We start from the raw sequence: 20970 nt of genomic DNA, 5'->3' as shown, positions 1-20970 counted from the left end.
AATACATAGTCTACATAGTACCTAAATGTTACATATTAGAACCTTTTTAAAGGGTACTGTCCCAGAGACAGCTTTTGTACCATTTTTATCTGAGAGTGTATGAATCCTAAATTAAATCTAAAGCAATCGCACCTCTTGACTTAAATTAAACCACTCAGTTTATACAGATTAGTTTTACAACGTCTTTTTGGATCTTCTATGGTAATACCTGAACTTTCAGTGGAGGGACAGAAACCTCTCAGGTTTCATTCAAAAGACCTTAGTTTGTGTTTCGAAGATTAACCAAAATCGAACATGTTTGGAACGACATGAGGGTAAGTAAATGATGACAGAATTGTCAGTTTTGGGTGAACTATACTTTAAATCACGGTCAGATTGAATAAAATAAAAACAAGCGAACAAATTAGCACAACATGGCCACGACTGAACTACAACAAGCATGTCATGTGCAAGGGCTGTTGGTTTGTCACTTTAAATCAAATGATCTCGCTTGAAACAGGTGTATAGTCCAAGGCAAAAAAAAAGTGGGAAATAAGCTGGTTTTGCAAATGGTCATTTGACCTTCTTAATGCAAATATATCGCAGATAATAGATGACAGAAACATCAATCACAAGCTGATGTTGTACTATAAAAACTACACACACATCAAGGAGCACCAGACTTTATTTCCCTCACGCTGGCAAAGAATGGAGATGTGGAAAACAAACACTTCATCTTCCCAGACTGTGGACGGGAATTTCTCCAACATTTCATCCCACGACCAACTCTGCAAAGGATCGTACAACACGATCCTTGATGTCCTAATGCTTTTTGTCAATCTTCCATTAACCCTCGATGTGGTTGCAGAACTATTTCTGAAATAATGTGCAACACTTTCATGTCCAGGAAACTCGTCTACCTCTTCCCAAAACGAACTCCTCTTTCTTCATCTAGCCTGCTGTCATTTCTTCTATTACGTCAGAGTTATGCTGAACATCGTCCAGAACCTAGGTGGAGTGATTGGAATCGGACAGGAATACATTACAGCCTTCCACAGCAGCAGTTTGATTGGAGGATCCTTGTTCTTTGCTGGCATGTCCATAGACTTGTATGTAGCTGTGGCTCATCCTGTAGCCTATGTGAACCAAAAAGCTTCCACAAAGCAAATACAGGCACATATATTCTGTACATTTGTTTGGATGTACAGTGTCACCATAGGAATAGTCACAGTCGCTTTTAATATCACAATGTACCATCCGTTGACTATGGCTTCTTTTTGTGCAGCAGTCCCTGTGAGTTTCTGTGAGATCTTTTGTCTGGTTATACTGATCACCTTACATCACTCTGGATCAGGAAAGGGCAGTCAGACATCTAGACCTGACAAAATCAAACAGACTGCTATTCGGTTCATCTTGAACAGCTTGATTATATTATCAATTTACTTTCTGCCTCACATCTGCGTAATGATCTACGTATCAGTAAAGAAGGCTGACTGGTTACATCTGCCATGTCAAGCTCTACCTCTGATGCTAACGGTCCAGATATCGGAGTTTGTGACGCCTCTCATCTTCTTCCATAACACAGGAAAACTGAATGTGATAGCTAAACATTGTTCAAAATTATGTCGCAATATTGGCAGTTGAAGGAGAACTGTAAAAATCGGATCCACATTCTGTGAGTCGTAACTTTAGCACCCCTCCATCCACAGTAATAGACAAAGAAGAAAATGTGTAGATTTACATCAAATGTAACTTTAAAATGAATCCAGTGAGTGAAAACTTTGAACAGAAGAGCGTTTTAACGTTTTAAACACTGTGCACTTACACTTCTCATGAAAGGTTTGTTAATTATTAGAGGAGCCACATTTTTGCTTCTCTACATGTGAAAAATAATAACCTGATTTTGAAAATTGTCTTGTAAACACATAAAACTTGATAGTTTACACAAAGATATCTGAATTACACTTTTATTCAAAGGTTTGGGGTAATTTTGGGAAATATTATTACAATTTAAAGTAACGATTTTCTACTTGAGTATGTTTTAAGATGCAATTTTATTCCTGTGATGGTAAATTTGAATTTTCAGCATCATTACTACAGTCTTCAGTGTCACATGATCCTTCACAAATCATTCTAATATGATGATTTGCGGCTTAAGAAACATTTCTTATTATTATCAATGTTTGAAAACAGTTGTTCTGCTTAGTATTGTAGGAACAGTGATACATTTTTTCAGGATTCTTTGATGACTAGAAAGTTAAAAAGAACAGCATTTATTTAAAATAGAAATCTTTTCTAACATTATAAATCAATTTCAATGATCATAAATCAATGATCAATTTAGTACATCCTTGCTGAATAAAAGTATTAATTTCTATCAAAAAGTATTACTGACCCCAAACTATTAAGGGGTAGTGTATGTACCCGGAAAACTGAAGCACACCCACAGACTTTATTAATCAACATCTAGAATTTAGGTTAAAAAAATGTATATAAGGTGACAATTTGTATTTTCAGATGCTGTAAATAGTCAGCCTTTTTTTTCCAGCATTTTTAAACAACTGTGCCATTTCTAATTGGTCCATCAGTGCAAAAAAAATAAATAAATGACAAAAGATGAAAAAAGTAACGAATTGATGAATTTAAATTTACAAATAGTATATGGTCTTCTAATAAATGTGGTCAAAAATCTTTTTAATTGATTAAACTGATAAAAGAATTAGCAACATGATGTTTAAAATAGCTTTATATGAAACTTATTACACTGCAGGGTAAACTACCCATTGACACTTTTTAAAACACATTTTAGATCTGAATCATATATTTAAAAGTAAAAAAAAAAGGACCAAGACGATGAGAAGAAAATGTTTTCAGAGAATGTTTTATTTAGTTTAGCGTCTCAACAAATGTTACAGAAAAAAAGGGTTACAGTCAATGTTCACTCATAAACATAAGCTCATGGATGCTCTGATTGACTATTAACTTAAGATAAATTAAAATTTCATCTCTGTTAAATACATATAAAGGAGTTTGTGCTGCCTTGACTGACAATTCACAGTAGGCCTTCGCGCATAAAAAAGAAAGAGATTGAAAGACAATGACAATGTGCCAATTACTCATCTATAAAACACTTGCAATCATTACAAATAGGGGTGAGGAAGCACTGTAGTACAAAAAAAGTAGCTTTCTTACTATCCCAGTTCCTTTTAAAAAACACTCCCTGATTTTACTATAAAAAGAAGCATAGCTGAAACATTCACAAGATGAAGTTAGATCTCTGGGAGTAGAAATGAATGCACAGGTCCTCTCGACAAAGGGTTCATACTGAACTCCAGGAGACAACTGAATTGGAAAAGGTTGGCTAAAGTGGCATGTTGGGAGTTTAATGAGGCCCAAAAGATCCAGTTTATCACAACAAAAAAACAACATTCTTAATCATATTGCAAGTTATGTAGAAAACAAATGCTTTCAATGACTTCTACACTAAAACATGTTCAAACAGACCATCTCCAATCCAGTTGTCTTTTAAAGAACAGACATAGTCCTTAACAACCAGCTGCTTTCTCCTGATTGGACAGAGTGTTTCTATGGGTGCAATAGCAGCCAATCAAATGGCATGCACATTCATGTAGAAGAGTGTATATTAGCAGGTGTGGAAGTAGTAGATTATTTCTCTAATGACTATGAACGCGCGCGTGTGTGTGTGTGTGTCTCACATAGCTTTCACTTTGATTTGCTTCATTTTCATCTGCTTTTTCTCCAGCTTCTTCTGATCACGACGTTGGGCGGCTTCCTGAATTATAGAGGGGAGAGAACATTTTGTATTGATGTAGATAACGGCACAATAAGAGAAAAGATCCGCTTTTTAATCACACACACTCACCTCCAGGCGGCGCTGTCTCTCAGGATCCTCCTCATTCATGATCCTCTCCTTCTCCGCTCTCTTCTTCTCTTCGCGGCGCGTCTGAGCGGCCTCCTGTCGTTGATTGTGAGTTTGCTTCAGGAAGTTCTCCTCCACGCGAGCACGGTTCCTGTCTGCTTTCTGCTTCCCCTAAACACCCAGATAAAGCTTCAAATTAACCCCTGACTAATTCAACATGTTGTTATGCACATTGTGCGTGTGCACTCACCTCTCTGTTGAGGCGGAGCTTCTTGACCTTGTCGATGCTGTAGATCACCAAGTTCATCAGAGGCAGCAGACTGTCCATATCTTTGGGAGATGTGTTACCCATCCCAGGCACTGTAAAACACAGCACAGCACATTAATAGACGGACAAACATCCATGCAAGAACAGAAAATTGCCATTTGTGGATTATTAATATAACTCACCGTTAAATGTAAACAGTAGTGTTTTCTTGGTCTCGGGCAGCTTTAAGGGCTGACCTTCCCTAAAAATAATTTAGAAACCATTAGCATTAACGTTTATTAACCAGAGCTGGAATATAGTGGAACATAGTGGAATAATGTAATAACATCTACTAGAAGAATAAGAAAAAGTCTTAGCCTTACTCTTGCATAACTTTTGGACCAGAGAATTGGTCCGAAAAATGGATGGACTCAATCTTGTCAGCATGACCGGTGAGGTAATGTACCATCTGAAAACAAAACAATAATGACATTGAGAAGTGAAGAAGGATACATATACATTTCAAAGTGTTTTTTAGTAATGTTTAAATACTATTATAGTTTTAATTATGTTATATTAGCTCCGTTTTCATTTTAATTTTAGTTTCAGTAATTTGTAGTGTTTTTGATTTGATTTTTATTAGTTTTTTATATATTTCTATTTAGCTTTAACACATTTTATTTAAGTTTTTAGTCATTTTAGTACATCAACTTAAACTTTGTTTTCAGTTAAAGGGCAAATTAACATTTCTAGGTTTCATTTAAGTGTTTCCATCTAATTTTTAAATATTTATTTTTTAAAAAGTGTTTTTTTTATTATTATTTTTATAGATTTAGTTAACAATTACAACAGTGATTTTATGTTGTGGTTTTATTTGAATCAAGTTTGTCTCATGACTGGGAACCTCTGATGTTCATCTCACCTTGTTGTCCATCACTCCATCCGTAACCTCTCCCATCTCTGATAAAATGGACAGAGATTCAGGAAGGCCATATTTTGCCCCTGATTTGGGCTTATCACCACAGAACTCACTCTGTAAAAAAAACAAGAAAAAATAAAGTTAGCACAGACCAGTTCCTGGCAACATTAAAACTACAAAATAAACTTGTGATAACACATCTTTCTATTGCTTCTCTGGCTGCACTACTGTAGTTCGATTTGCGAACAAACAAATTGTATATGTAATGAATCTCTCACACGCACACACAAGTTATTGGTTTGAATCAGACAACTGAATCCATCAGTGTGATTAGTGAATCAACATCACTGGCTCACTCACCAACCACAAGCCATTACTTTCAGTCACTTTCTGCAAGAATTGATATGTGCACTTATGGTTTAAGAAAAATCAAATTAGTATTAATACTGACTGGTTGTACATATAACAGTTTGTGGCTAGACACATTTGCAGTTTTTTTAAAAGAAAATTTAATTTTTAAAGTACTTTTAAAGTATTATTACATATTAATAGTTTAATTTTTCCATTTTAATGCATTTTAAAATGTAATTTATTCCTGTGATGACAAAGCTGAATTTTCAGCATCATTACTCCAGTCTTCAGTGTCACATGATCCTTCAGAAATCATTCTAATATGATGATTTGCTGCTCAAGAAACATTTCTTATTATTACCAAACAGTTATCATGATAAGTTTTACCGTGATACATTTTTTTTCAAGATTCTTTGATGAATGGAACGTTCAAAAGAAAAGCATGTATTTGGAACATTGTAAAAGTTTTTACTGTCACTTCTGATCCATTTAATGCATCCTTACAGAGTAAAAGTACCAATTATTCATTTCTGACCCCAAACATTTGAACAGTAGTGTACATAATATTATATTCTGTATAAAATATGTAAATCCTTTAGGACTAACCAGGTCCTGCATCTCTTTCTGCAGCCGTGCCATGGCCTTCCGACTCCCCACGGCAAACACAAAAGTGTCCATGTCATCATCATTCAGAGTCACTTTAACTTGCTGTGTAAAATGAAGAGTGAGAATAAGAGGAACAGCATTTTGAACATCCATTTGAGATGCTACTTGTAATCAGTCTATGTCAATACATCAGAATTTGTGTGTGCCTACCACTTGATCACAGACTGGTCTCATCATCCTGGCCAGCACATTCAGCAGGTCTTGTCTTTTCAGAAACTGCAGAACAACAACAAAACAATGACACAATATTGAATACACATATCAAACAGTGTGTTTTTCTCTCTCATATTCAAACACACATGCTACCTTAAGCTGAATCAGCATCCCCTCACAGCAAACACGTCCTGAGCACCACAGGTTATAAATGTGCTCATTCTCCTGGTTCAGCTTCCCCGTACTGGTGGCCTCCTTACTGGTACCATCATCCCCTAAAAATAAAGACACATTTGAGAGTCAGAGAAAAACAGGGTCAGAGAAAACACCATAAGAAGAAGAAACAAAGTGGAGCAAGAGTTACACTTACCCACGAGGGCAAAGTTGCTCTCGAGAAGTTCTCTGTGGGAATTGAACCAGGCCTGAGCGAGCCTGCTGTTCTTGTTTTTGCCAATTATGTAGTTCATAATATAGGCAAGAAGACCGGTGACCATCAAGATCTCCATGTAGTAACTCTCCCAGCTGTTCTGCAGGTGTGCTGGGACCTGTAAAATACAAACACACAGTCAGCTGAGGAAACCAGAAGTGCCTGTGAAGGTCAAATGCATTTTTTTTATTTCTTTTGTACCTCTCTGTATATAAGAGTGTCTTTGAATGAAGGGTTGCTCTTCTCGTAGCCTTCAAATTCCTCGTTGTCATATTTGCTGTACATGTCTTGTTCCTTTAACAATGATCAGATTAGATTAAATCAATCATTCACTTGGACTTGCAGAAGAAAGGAGATAAGATTGGCTTTTCACATCTTTACCTGTGCATCGCCATCTTCAAACTCATCCTGGCCGTCTTCGTTCTCCACCGTGGCCTCGTCTTCGTCGTCCTCTATGGGTGTGGATGAGGGGGCTGCCCGTGGGGGTGGCTCTTTCTCCACATCGACTGCTGGGTCCTCACCGACATCCTCAAACTCAGCAAAGTCATTGTCATCAAACTCAGCGATGTCCTCACCGTCATCGAAGTCATCATTGTAGCGCCCCCTAGTGTCCGGCAGGGCCAACAGGAGCAGCAGGGCTGGGAGGAGGAAGACCAGGTGCCTCATGGCTCAACCTGACAGTAAATGACAAATGAACTGAACTCATGTTAAGTTGACAACACAAAGTGTGATCAGTTACACTACTGTTCAAAAGATTGGGGTTGGTAAGACTTTTAATGTTTTTTTTTTTAAATATCTTATGCTCACCAAGGCTGCATTTATTTGATTAAAAATACTTCTACCCGACAGTCAAAGCGGCGTTACGTCCCGAAAGTGTGGACTCATAGGAAGACCGTGAGTGCTTAGGGTGCCATTTGGGACAGGGTCTGTATTGTGGCCCGAATTAAGAATTAGTTCCCATAGCCACAACTTAATAATATGTCAGCACGATTTACTAATTCGTTCCCTCTTTTTAAGTAAATTATGCACAAAGCAAAGCACACAATATAATAATTTGTTTCCTCATTTTACCAATTCATGGCCATGTTGTAATAATTTGTTCTCTTTTATTGATTCAACTAAAACAAGGCAACAAATTATTACAACATGGCCATGAATTAGTAAAATTAATTAATAAAATGAGGAAACAAAAAATCTAACGAATTAGAACAATGTGGCCATGATTTACTAAAGCAAGTGAATGAAATTCTTAATTCGTGGCCACAATATTTTTGTCCACATGTCATTATCACATGTCTTGAAATTGTAATAATATTTCACAATTTTAAAATGCAATATACAGTGGGGAGAACAAGTAGCCATATCTATGGAAGTAAAATAATGTCAAATGTTTTTGAAATAAAAAGCCTGTTGAATTGCACTACTTGAAAAAAAATAGGCATTGCATTAACCATGCTTGCATTTTTATGCATTGTATTTTTAGGGCTTGCATTTTTATGGGCTGAAATTCAACATGGTTGAATATTTAAGCTGTGAATATTTCAATTAAAAACATTTCAAACACATTTTCATTATTAAAAATTCAATAATCCATATTCACCATTCATATTTCATTTCCAAAATATTCAAACTGTTTAAAAATACAACCAATAATATTCAACAGGCAATTTTCGGGCGATTTTATTTCGCTTTGCAAATTCGCTTCCACAAATTCAGTGGTTCAAATTCGACAGTAAATTCAACATTGACGTCCAGGAGCTGCAGGAAAAGCAGAAGATTGCCGAGCATACTCTCCATCTGCTGTTAGTCGAGCTCACCAGCAGGGGGTGCAAAAGAACGTGTTGTTGACGAAGACCAGCAAAATTAGAGCAAGTCATTCATTCATAAAACTCATTTACAGCAATGTAAGTTTATTTGTGATTATTATGACGGCTGTTTTTGTTAAATTCGGTGCCTTCACGGTTACTTTTCCTGTGTAGCCTACATGCATATTTCTCTACCGTGAACGAGATCATAATTTTATTCCCCGATGCAGATATACAGATCCAATGTTACATTTTTGAGGTTTACATATATTTCTCTTGGTTGTTTAGTTGCCTTAACTTTATATTGTGGCGATGTGCTGCATGCAGGCTATTAGGGTTTCCCTCAATACTTCAGGATTCCCCTGCTGGACATATACGCTTAACGTAGCTTAATGGACTAGTGATGTAAAAGTCCAAACCCACAGGCAAGCAGAAGGACTCAGAATAACGCGCACAACTAAGCGTTTCCCAGTGATAGACTGGCTTGATGTTGGACATTCGCACATTTAGGGACCGTCTCTAAAGTGTATACGACTTTGGTATATACGTTTCTAACTTCAATAGCATTTGAATAGAACGACTTACAGTCATAAAACCAACTGTAAGTGTTCATGTAGTGTCAGGCATAATGCCCACCCTTTGGATTTTTGATATTTATTCAAATAAATTTAAGTTTGCTATTGAAGTTAGAAACGTACATGCCAATGTTGTATGCAACTTTAGAGACAGTCCCTAAATGTGCGAATGTCCAATGTCAAGCCAATTTTACATTTAGTCATTTAGCAGACGCTTTTATCCAAAGCGATTTACAGTTAAACTAACAATAGAAGGTTAAACTAACAATAGGCGGACAACAATATGCAAGTGCTATGATCCCAGTTTAAGCTAATGCAATACACGTAGGCATTTTAGGACTACATATATATATATATATATATATATATATATATATATATATATATAGAGAGAGAGAGAGAGAGAGAGAGAGAATAGAATAGAATAGAAAGTGTTAGTATTAATTGATCAAGTGTTGATTTTATGCCAGTATATCACGAAACGCTCAGCATGAAACTTTGCGCGTAAAGTTTATTATCTGAGTCCATCTTCTTGCCTGTTGCCTATATAGTAGCCTACAGCCTACATCCCCAATAAGGTGCAAGATTGGTCTTTCATATCACTGTATGTGTTAAGCGTTTTGTCCCAACGTAAAGGGAATCCTTGAGTATGAGGTATTGAGGGAAACCGATGATAATCCTGTTCATGGTAGAGAAAGCTGATGACATGTAGAATACACAGGGAAAGTAACAATGAAGTTATTGAATGAAACAAACACAGCTTTTGTGTGTTTTCCATCTTTTCCGCATATACTGTCACAGATAATCATTTCCATTTTATGAATGAATGTCTTCGTCAACAACAAGCGCTTTTGCACCATCTGATGGTGAGGTCGACTAACAGCAGATGGAGAGTATGCTCGGCAATCTACTGCTTTTCCTGCAGCTCCTGGACGTCAATGTTAAATTTACTGTCGAATTTGAACCACTGAATTTGTGGAAGCGAATTTGAAAAGGGAAATAAAATGGACCGAAAATTGCCTGTTGAATATTATTGGTTGTATTTTTAAAGAGTTTGAATATTTTGGAAATGAAATATGAATGGTGAATATGGATTATTGAATTTTTAATAATGAAAATGTGTTTGAAATGTTTTTAATTGAAATATTCACAGCTTAAATATTCAACCATGCTAAATTTCAGCCCATAAAAATGCAAGCCCTAAAAATACAATGCATAAAAATGCAAGCATGGTTAATGCAATGCCCATTTTTTTTCAAGTAGTGCAATTCAACAGGCTTTTTATTTCAAAAACATTTGACATTATTTTACTTCCATACATATCACCCTGTAGCCCAAGACTGGTTGCCCACTGAAGCTAAGCAGGGCTGAGCCTGGTTAGTACCTGGCTGGGAGACCTCCTGGGGAAAACCAGGTTGCTGCTGGAAGAGGTGTTAGTGATGCCAGCAGGGGGGCGCTCACCCTGTGGTCTGTGTGGGTCCTAATGCCCCAGTAAAGTGATGGGGACACTATACTGTCAAAGAGCACCGTCCTTCAGATGAGACGTTAAACCGAGGCCCTGACTCTCTGTGGTCACAAAAAAAATCCCAGAATGTCTTTCGAAAAAGTAGGGGTGTACCTAGCCAAATTTACCCAGTGGCCTCTGTCCATCATGGCCTCCTAATCATCCGCATATACACTCACCTAAAGGATTATTAGGAACACCTGTTCAATTTCTCATTAATGCAATTATCTAATCAACCAATCACATGGCTAGGGATGGGACGGTATGAAAATTTCATATCACGATTATAGTGACCAAAGTTATCACGATTATCAATATTATCACGGTTTTGTTAAAATGAGATGGAAATGTTCAAAAAGAACTGATGCTCACCCTGAAAACATTTGAAAATCAACAAACAAAAAATACAATTAGCAGTAATATGCACTTTTTTAAGCATCAACATTATATTAACATTAACATGGAGCCCTGAGAGTGAGAGGTATAAGTTTTCCTAGTGCAGGTTTTAATGAACCCGTCATTAAACCCTATCATTAATAATGATAATAACACTTATGGATGTGTGTGACTGAATATTATTATTATTAATAAATAATAAATCACTTTCTCTCTCTCTCACACACACACACACGCACGCACGCACACACACTTTAAATGAACAAAAGATGTTGGTTGGGTCAGGGTGACTAAACTACTGGCATACTTATAATGACTGTTGTAAATAGCAACGCACTACACAGCGCACATCCATGTCTCGGATCACCGCGGACGCAATCTCTGGTTTCATTCAAATGTGTATGTCTTGCGTCTCAGTTTTGATTGTATTGAAAATTAAATCAGAGTAATTTAGTATTAATACTACTACAATATTGTTGTAGTGATCACATTTACTTTACGATTGATTTGGACACTGTAACAATGGATTTATAAACCGGTAAGATTTAAAAACATTAAGTTAATCACAATTCAATATTTCATGTCCCTTAAATTATTTCTGTGGTAAAAAATAAAACTGTAATAAGTTTACTATGAATGAATACAATACATTATCCCTTAAATGTCACCCTTAATAGTTTGAATATGTTCGTTCGTCTTGGCTCAAATCCACTTGCTGTAAAACTTTTCTCTTCGCGGAAGCTTTGCAATAATTACAAGTGAGATAATGAAATAATTCATCTCCAATACATTTTTTGTCTAATTATTTGCCCAAGTTAGTTGTGGTATTAAGGTAAAAATTAACTCAGTGGGTGGTTGTCACGTAACGTTAGATGACTTAGCAGATTTGACGTGTTTCCCCCTTTTGCAGCGACTTTCCTCTTGCAAGATTTGCAGACAGGGTGCACTTCCTCGATTAAATTGCCCTCGGGACTCTTGTAATAGCCAAAATACGACCATACCTCCGATTTTGTCCTCTTGGATGGCTGAAAAATCTCCCGTGCGCTGTCACTGCCTTCCGCCATGTCTTCTCGCGCAAAAAAACAACATCTGCGCGCCTGCTCGCGCTTGCGTCAGACTGATTCTGGCTGGACAGGATTTACCGCGAGTTTTCAAAATCACGATAATCAAACACGGTTTTTATGATAATTAAATTTTAAACGATAATACTAACCGCCAGGACAATTTATCGTGGTTTATCGTGAAACCGGTAATCGTCCCATCCCTACACATGGCAGTTACTTCAATGCATTTAGGGGTGTGGTCCTGGTCAAGACAATCTCCTGAACTCCAAACTGAATGTCAGAATGGGAAAGAAAGGTGATTTAAGCAATTTTGAGCATGGCATGGTTGTTGGTGCCAGACGGGTATTTCACAATCTGCTCAGTTACTGGGATTTTCACGCACAACCATTTCTAGGGTTTACAAAGAATGGTGTGAAAAGGGAAAAACATCCAGTATGCGGCAGTCCTGTGGGCGAAAATGCCTTGTTGATGCTAGAGGTCAGAGGAGATGGGCCGACTGATTCAAGCTGATATAAGAGCAACTTTGCCTGAAATAACCACTCGTTACAACCGAGGTGTGCAGCAAAGCATTTGTGAAGCCACAACACGCAGAACCTTGAGGCGGATGGGCTACAACAGCAGAAGACCCCACCGGGTACCACTCATCTCCACTACAAATAGGAAAAAGAGGCTACAATTTGCAAGAGCTCACCAAAATTGGACAGTTGAAGACTGGAAAAATGTTGCCTGGTCTGATGAGTCTCGATTTCTGTTGAGACATTCAGATGGTAGAGTCAGAATTTGGTGTAAACAGAATGAGAACATGGATCCATCATGCCTTGTTACCACTGTGCAGGCTGGTGGTGGTGGTGTAATGGTGTGGGGATGTTTTCTTGGCACACTTTAGGCCCCTTAGTGCCAATTGGGCATTGTTTAAATGCCACGGCCTACCTGAGCATTGTTTCTGACCATGTCCATCCCTTTATGGCCACCATGTACCCATCCTCTGATGGCTACTTCCAGCAGGATAATGCACCATGTCACAAAGCTCGAATCATTTCAAATTGGTTTCTTGAACATGACAATGAGTTCACTGTACTAAAATGGCCCCCACAGTCAACAGATCTCAACCCAATAGAGCATCTTTGGGATGTGGTGGAACGGGAGCTTCGTGCCCTGGATGTGCATTAGTGTTGTCAAAATATTCGGTACTTCGGTACCAAGTCGGTACTAAAAAAAATTAAACGTCGCGGTACCAAGTCCCGGTGGTACCGAGTACCCGGTCAAACCCGGTTCTGGACGCGCATGCATGCACGAAGGGCGTGAAGTTGCGTCCTCTTCATGAAAGCGCTGAGACATGGCGACCGGCGGCGCTGCTGATGTGGTGTCTGTGTGTATTAAACTGCAAAACGACTGTTTAAATATGAACCCTGCATGTTCTGCTTGTCTCTGTGTGAATGAACGGTTCAGACGCGCGGTTTCATTTAACGTTACCTCACACACACACACACACACACTGAAGCACGAGTGGCGCTCGCGCTGTTTTCAGTCTCTGCTGCCTCACGATATGGTGACATGATTCACGATTCCATTCATCTCCGAGAATCACTTCATGAGCATTTTACCGTTTCATTTGAGAAAAACGATCGTCATATCATACACACACAGAAACTCAAAGGTCTTCACGACAACCCGTCAAAATAAAAGTTTGGTTTAACTTAAAGAAATTGATTAGGCTACTGTACAATAGATGTAACTACGTCTCCATTAATTAAAAATACAACAACTAATAATAATAATGTGTGGTAGAAGGTTGCTTATTTTTCACTTGATTTTTTTATAAGCAATATTTCTCATTATCATCAATATTTTCGTTTAAACAGCATGTAGCCTTCAATGCTTTCATAAATTTACCATCATAAATAATAAAGTGATTGAATTGAATTTAATATATATATTTTTTTCAAATAGTTAAATAAAATAGTTCAAACTGATTTTGCTGTGGTACCGAAATTGGTACCGAGAACCGTGACATTTTAATGGTATCGGTACCGACTACTGGAATTTTGGTACCGTGACATCCCTAATGTGCATCCCACAAATCTTCATCAACTGCAAGATGCTATCCTATCAATATGGGCCAACATTTCTAAAGAATGCTTTCAGCACCTTGTTGAATCAATGCCACGTAGAATTAAGGCAGTTCTGAAGGCGAAAGGGGGTCAAACAGTATTAGTATGGTGTTCCTAATAATCCTTTAGGTGAGTGTATATATATACCAATTGGCTTCATCACTCTGTCTCCTCTCCACCAGTAAGCTGGTGTGTGGTGGGCATTCTGGCGCACTATGGCTGCCGTCGCATCATCCAGGTGGATGCTGCACATTGGTGGTCGTTGAGGAGATTCCCCCTTCTATGTAAAGCGCTTTGAGTGCAGAGAAAAGCGCTATATAAATGTAATGAATTATTATTATTAAGTATTTGATACACTGCCGATTTTGCAGGTTTTCCCACTTACAAATCATGTAGAAGTCTGTCATTTTTATCATAGGTACTTTTCAACTGTGAGTGACGGAATCTAAAACAAAAATCCAGAAAATCACATTGTATGATTTTTAAGTAATTCATTTGCATTTTATTGCATGACATAAGTATTTGATCACCTACCAACCAGTAAGAATTACGGCTCTCACAGACCTGTTAGTTTCTCTTTAATTAGCCCTCCTGTTCTCCACTCATTACCTGTATTAACTGCACCTGTTTGAACCCCGTTACCTGTATAAGAGACACCTGTCCACACACTCAATCAAACAGACTCCAACCTCTCCACAATGGCCAAGACCAGAGAGCTGTGTAAGGACATCAGGGATAAAATTGTAGACCTGCACAAGGCTGGGATGGGCTACAGGACAATAGGCAAGCAGCTTGGTGAGAAGGCAACAACAGTTGGCGCAATCATTAGAAAATGGAAGAAGTTCAAGATGACGGTCAATTTCCCTCGGTCTGGGGCTCCATGCAAGATCTCACCTCGTGGGGCATCAATGATCATGAGGAATGTGAGGGATCAGCCCAGAACTACACGGCAGGACCTGGTCAATGATCTGAAGAGAGCTGGGACCACAGTCTCAAAGAAAACCATTAGTAACACACTACGCTGTCAAGGATTAAAATCCTGCAGCGCACGCAAGGTCCCCCTGCTCAAGCCAGCACATGTCAAGGCCCGTCTGAAGTTTGCCAATGACCATCTGGATGATCCAGAGGAGGAATGGGAGAAGGTCATGTGGTCTGATGAGACAAAAATAGAGCTTTTTGGTCTAAACTCCAGGAAGAGTTTAGACCTGTTTGGAGGAAGGATGAGTACAGCCCACTGATCTATATGAAGACTGGATAGCTCATGACGTTCTAAACTGCCACCAAGCAGTGAAGCCACCGGAAGTGTTCGAGCGGCCATCTTACGATACCCTACCAGCAGAGGGCTCCAACGGCCGTTATACAGAGATCGGTAGCTCCGACGGCACTTATAAGATGACCCGCTGGGCATCAACAAGTGTAAAACGAAGGTCACAAAAGGATCTTGAAAAACTGCTCACAGGTTGTACTTTAAGCCCATATATAGTAATTTATTTGCACAATTGTCGCTATTTCCGTGTTGTTTAAAAAAAAAGGAATAGCCTGCTATGTTCTTTCCTACATGCTTTCACAGACGTATTCAAGTTTAAACCCAATAAATACGTATTATTCAATGCATTACTTCTTATAAATTTAATTAAATGCGTTTATTTAATATTTTCATGTCAATCCGTGTTCAGTTTGACCACGAACCATGCGCTGTCACTTTAATTCAGCGCCTGCAGCACAAACGATCTCTGCACGCACCGCACAGGACGGGCATCCGCGTGCAGTGAAAGATCCAACCTGTTGACATGGGTATCGTAAAAAAAATATGCACTGCAAACGGAGTAGGCCTATGTGTAAACCCCTTATTTACACTGCACACATCTGCAGCGCATTACGGTTCCGACAATGTTTTATTCCTACCTTCACGCGGTGTCAACTCACACCAGGAGCATTTCCACGTGATTTGCCGATTTGTGGGCGCAATCAGCTCCGGTAGCCGTGTCGCAGCTGTAACGCACCGCTGAAGTGTGCAGTGTAAATAAGGGGTAAATAAGAGGTGAAACAGATATACATTAACCCATACAATTTGTATTATGCATTTCCTGGACATGTTCTTGCTAACTAATCAAATATCTGTAAAACACAATTAGAAAGAGCTAAATTTTAAGTTCACAATTCACATATACTTAATTTTTAGTAAGCCGGAATAATTTCCGACTTTAAACAAATACCCATTTAAATGCTTTGGATGTTTGCGTTGTAAGACTGTTCAGGGAGACTTTAGATTTAAAGACGGTGTCTCGTTATGCAATGTTTTCTTAGTCAAATCATACAATTTCCTATTGATTCAATAGAACGCGTGGGCTCACTAGGGAATTACAATATGGCGGCGCGGTGGCTTCACTGTTTATGACGTCATGAGCTATCCAGTCATTCTATATAGATCAGTGGTACAGCCCCAAGAACACCATCCCAACCGTGAAGCATGGAGGTGTAAACATCATTCTTTGGAGATGCTTTTCTGCAAAGGGGACAGGACGACTGCACCGTATTGAGGGGAGGACGGATGGGGCCATGTATCGCAAGATCAACCTCCTTCCCTCAGAAAGAGCATTGAAGATGGGTCGTGGCTGGGTCTTCCAGCATGACAACAACCCGAAATACACAGCCAGGGCAACTGGAGTGGCTCCGTAAGAAGCATCTCAAAGTCCTGGAGTGGCCTAGCCAGTCTCCAGACCTGAACCCAATAGAGAATCATTGGAGGGAGCTGAAAGTCCGTATTGCCCAGCGACAGCCCCGAAACGGGAATGATCTGGAGAAGGTCTGTATGGAGGAGTGGGCCAAAACCCCTGCTGCAGTGTGCACAAACCTGGTCAAGAACTACAGGAAACGTATGAACTCTGTAATAGGGCTGCAACGATTAGTCGACGTTGTCGACAACGTCGACAATAAATATTTGTCGACAAATATCTTTGTTGTCGAGTAGTCGTTTGATCTCACGTGACCTAATGTAAGGGCCTGCAATCCCGCGATTTGACCGCTACGGCGCTGTAGCGCTAGAGTGTAGAGCAGCCCTTACAAATGCTATTGCGGTAGAAGAAAACACAGCGCGAATTATGACAGTGCAAACGAATCCGAACTAGCAAGGTTTAGGTTTGGGAAAGTTTCACAAAACTTCAAATCAAGAATGCTGTCGTGTTCAATACATGCAAGGCGGAACTTGCTTTTCACGGGAGCACAACATGCACGTGTGCAAGAGGAAACATCCCGGCAAAAGAGGAGCCGGTGAGAAGTGAGTGTTCTCCAGCTTACTAACCAGCGGTAAATCTCTCTTTATTAGAGAATGCAATACTACTAATAATAGTAATAATATTATCAATAGTAATATAATTACAGTAATGTGATGACTTATTTTGCATAGAATAAAGCTTGATCGAGCTTAGGAGTCAGGGCTGTTTTTATTATTGTAACACTATTAGTATATTAGGTATTATTATAGTCTTGCCTGTATTTTGTTCAATAATCATGAAGACTTACAAAACGAGATGTTATATCCTTCCTATGATATAAGAAGGATATCATGGCAGTTACTTTATCATACTATAAATTAAAAGGTGAATGAGAACATCTCTGTCAGCTCAATTGTCATGTAAAAAAAGATTGTAATTTTATTCTTATAATAATTGTTTGCAGATTAATATTTTACCATTCTTTGTGTCCTGAAGTAAATGTCCCTTTTTCTGTTTCAGTTCTAAGAAAAGCAGTGGGCCTATTAAACAATGCTTAGAGAGCATTTGTGTGTGATTTGAGTTGGACCGAAATCTGAAAACTTAAAGAGAATGACCTGTTTATTTGGCTCAAAGTTCATTAAAACAACTATTTCAAAAGCTGAAGTGATTTTATTTTTTTATATTATAGTTAGAATATGTATAACTCAATGTTTTAACTAATTGGAAAAGCTGAATAATCGTTCCAAACTTACTGATTAGTCTGCGGAATAATCGACGATTAGTCGATTAATCGTTCTAATAATCGTTAGATTAATCGATTATCAAAATAATCGTTTGTTGCAGCCCTACTCTGTAATTGCAAACAAAGGTTTCTGTACCAAATATTAAGGTCTGCTTTTCTGATGTATCAAATACTTATGTCATGCAATAAAATGCAAATGAATTATTTAATCATATAATGAGATTTTCTGGATTTTTGTTTTAGATTCCGTCACTCACACTTGAAAAGTACCTATGATACAAATTACAGACTTCTACATGCTTTGTAAGTGGGAAAACCTGCAAAATAGGCAGTGTATCAAATACTTGTTCTCCCCACTATATTCATTTGATGGCAAAAAAAAACTTTTTTTCAACACTTTGGTGTCACATGATTCTTCAAAATCACTGTAATATGTTGTTGTGCTCAAGAAACATTTCTTCATATTTAAAATAAAAACCTTTTGTAACAAATGTCTTTACTGTCACTTTTGATTAATTAAAGATATACTTGCAGGATACAAGTAGTAATTTTATAAGTCCAAACTTTTAAACGGTAGTGTATATCCAATCTTATTTGTTGGTACAGACTAACATGAATGTTAATGGTGTAAACAAACAACACAGAGTAAATGTATGAAAATAGCATACTTCTACTATTACTGATTTATTAATAAGTGATAAGATGGCCCTGGAGTGTATATCCAAAAACATTTCCCATTCAGTGATGCCTATGGTATAAAGTCAAACAGGACTTGATTGTTTGGTTTCTAATACCAAGAACACTAATGTGTACAGTGTAAAGAGTCAAGCCTAAAAACAAGTTTACAATGCCATATTTCTTTGTTAAAAAATAAAAATAAAAAAAAACTTGTAAAGCAAATTAAAGCAATTCCTCCTCACACATTTAAGTTAAAGGTAAGATTATTTTTACCTAATGTCTAACAGTACTGCGTGTATGGCATGATTAATATCAGTGTGCATAAATGAATGAGAAATGGTGCAGTAAACACACATAATGGAAGGAATAATAATTTCAAATGGGTCCCAGGATGATTAACATGTGCAAAATGGTTCAATGGTTTTAATACTGAAACAGTAACAAGAGAAACAAAAAAACAGCAGGAAGGGGGAGGTCAGTCAGTCTTTTGAGAGTCTTAACGTCGAAGCCTAAGCCTCAGATGTTCAATGAAACGAGCGTCTTCTAATTGGCTGAAAGTCTTTATTAACCACATGGCAAAGACTGGTTGGCCATACACTAAGCTGATTCACTCTTTTCCTATGGACTTTATGGACACTAACCATCTTACAAGATTATGCACAACTTAAGTTACCTACAAAAATCAGTATTTCATTTCTGAGGTTATATTCATAAATTAAGCATAAAATACAAAATACCATTGAAAAACTAAATATAGGTTACATATAAAAAATTTAAAATTATAAAAAACATAGATATAAAAACAGAGGAATTTATTACAAAGGCTTTTGGGGCCCCATAGCTTAAATTCCATTTCATTTCTTCCCTGGTTTGTGTCCATATTCAGAATAATTGACAGTATAACAGGCATCCAATCCACTGTGTGTAAATCATTACAGAAGAGTAACGTTAGCTAATAGCTTCTGCCAAGACGACGAGATACATGCAGCTTGTAATGTGAGTTAACAGCTATAACCGGGTGTCAAGTCATCCTCCACCTGTTACAAGGCTGTTATTGGAATAAGTTAAGTACTCGAAATAGTAAACCGTAGATTCAGAGATGACAGAATTGTTACTAAATTTTAACAATGTGTAACCTCTAAACTTGGAAAAGCTGGTCGTACCAGAGCCAATACCTCGCTAAACTATTAGATAAAAAACCCTGACATGTTCCGTCCGTGTCGTGTCAGGCAAATCTAACAAATCTTCAAATCGAATGAGAAAAAGGTATTCGGACCGGTCTCTACCCCAACCCCCATAAGTCTTGCTCCGTGATAGCTCATTAGCTCGCTAGCTGTGGCTGCTACACGATCAACCTCAGTAAGCCCACGACACACTTGTGCGCCACCGTGGCTGCGTCGATCAGTTCACTTCACAGGTTTAATACGAAAAGTTACCGATTACGGCTAAAGTCAGGCAGACGTACCTGTAAATATCGGTGTTTCCTTCAGTGGCTAACAGTGTGTGACAGCAGCTGTATCTCTCACAGGAGAGCCGAGGGTCATCTGACAGACTCTACCCACAATGCTTTGCGAAAAGATCGGGGCGTTTGTTTATGGTGGTCTTCTGCACCAGCAAAAGTTACAATGTTTGATAATGAAACATTTAGAATCAAATACTTCTATAATTATCTCAAATCGCCAATTGTACCTAATTAACGACATTCAGTTTAGAATCATTATTAATGTTTATCCTGCTGCTGAAATTTTACGGAAAAGATTTCCGTTTTGAAGTAGATTTTTGTGGATTCTGCTTTTAGAGTCTAAAACCATTAAACATTTTTTTTTTCCCGGTCACAATTCAGTTCTGACAGGATATTTATGTTTATGTAGATGGTCTCTCAAAAAAGATGTCATTGATGATGTTAAACATTATTATTACTATGGGTAAATATCATACAAAAGCAACCGGAATAGCCGTAAACCCTCGTTATCTTGTTTTAAATATGAATGTAAATGTTTAGCATCCATAAAATACTTAATGTATGAGTATCTTTCCTTCTAAGATTTTGTACATGCTTCAATTTTTTCTCCTTGCAACCCCCGTTCATGTCTGACGATTATGCTTTTGTTCTGAATATGCTATTGTTTATTTTATACACATTAAACTGTTTAATCATTAAAATGATAGATATGAGATTTAATTACGTTATTTGTGTATATTTTCATATGCATATTATTGTTCCATAATTGAGTTTGTAAATTGATATTGTTGAATGC

The 20970-nt window shown here is 37.9% G+C and overlaps 1 protein-coding gene across 1 annotated transcript; it reads right to left on the bottom strand.

The window, feature by feature from the left end:
- Positions 1-2844: 2844 nt before the first annotated feature.
- On the bottom strand, positions 2845-20299 carry ccdc47 (coiled-coil domain containing 47). Its single transcript, XM_056238077.1, has 13 exons — positions 20178-20299; positions 7004-7296; positions 6824-6916; positions 6566-6740; positions 6349-6470; positions 6193-6258; positions 5983-6084; positions 5029-5139; positions 4490-4575; positions 4310-4368; positions 4110-4219; positions 3863-4030; positions 2845-3772 (listed from the first exon to the last, which is right to left on the bottom strand). Exons 2-13 carry the CDS (start codon positions 7286-7288, stop codon positions 3692-3694), a joined length of 1458 nt encoding a protein of 485 aa, XP_056094052.1. The 5' UTR covers positions 7289-7296; positions 20178-20299; the 3' UTR covers positions 2845-3691.
- Between the last annotated feature and the right edge of the window lie 671 nt (positions 20300-20970).

Source organism: Rhinichthys klamathensis, unplaced genomic scaffold (assembly GCF_029890125.1).
Source record: "Rhinichthys klamathensis goyatoka isolate OS25496 unplaced genomic scaffold, OSU_Roscu_1.1 h1tg000507l_1, whole genome shotgun sequence".
Classification (NCBI taxonomy): domain Eukaryota; kingdom Metazoa; phylum Chordata; class Actinopteri; order Cypriniformes; family Leuciscidae; genus Rhinichthys; species Rhinichthys klamathensis.
This window is presented reverse-complemented; position numbering and strand designations above follow the sequence as displayed.

Bases quoted from the DNA above. Each gene is read 5' to 3' on its own strand.
- ccdc47 (XM_056238077.1), bottom strand. From the start codon at position 7,288: ATGAGGCACCTGGTCTTCCTCCTCCCAGCCCTGCTGCTCCTGTTGGCC. The intron at 4,031-4,109 runs GTGAGTGCACAC...CTGGGTGTTTAG, and splicing joins AGCTCCGCCTCAACAGAGAG to GGGAAGCAGAAAGCAGACAG. The intron at 3,773-3,862 runs GTGAGTGTGTGT...TCTATAATTCAG, and splicing joins AGAGACAGCGCCGCCTGGAG to GAAGCCGCCCAACGTCGTGA.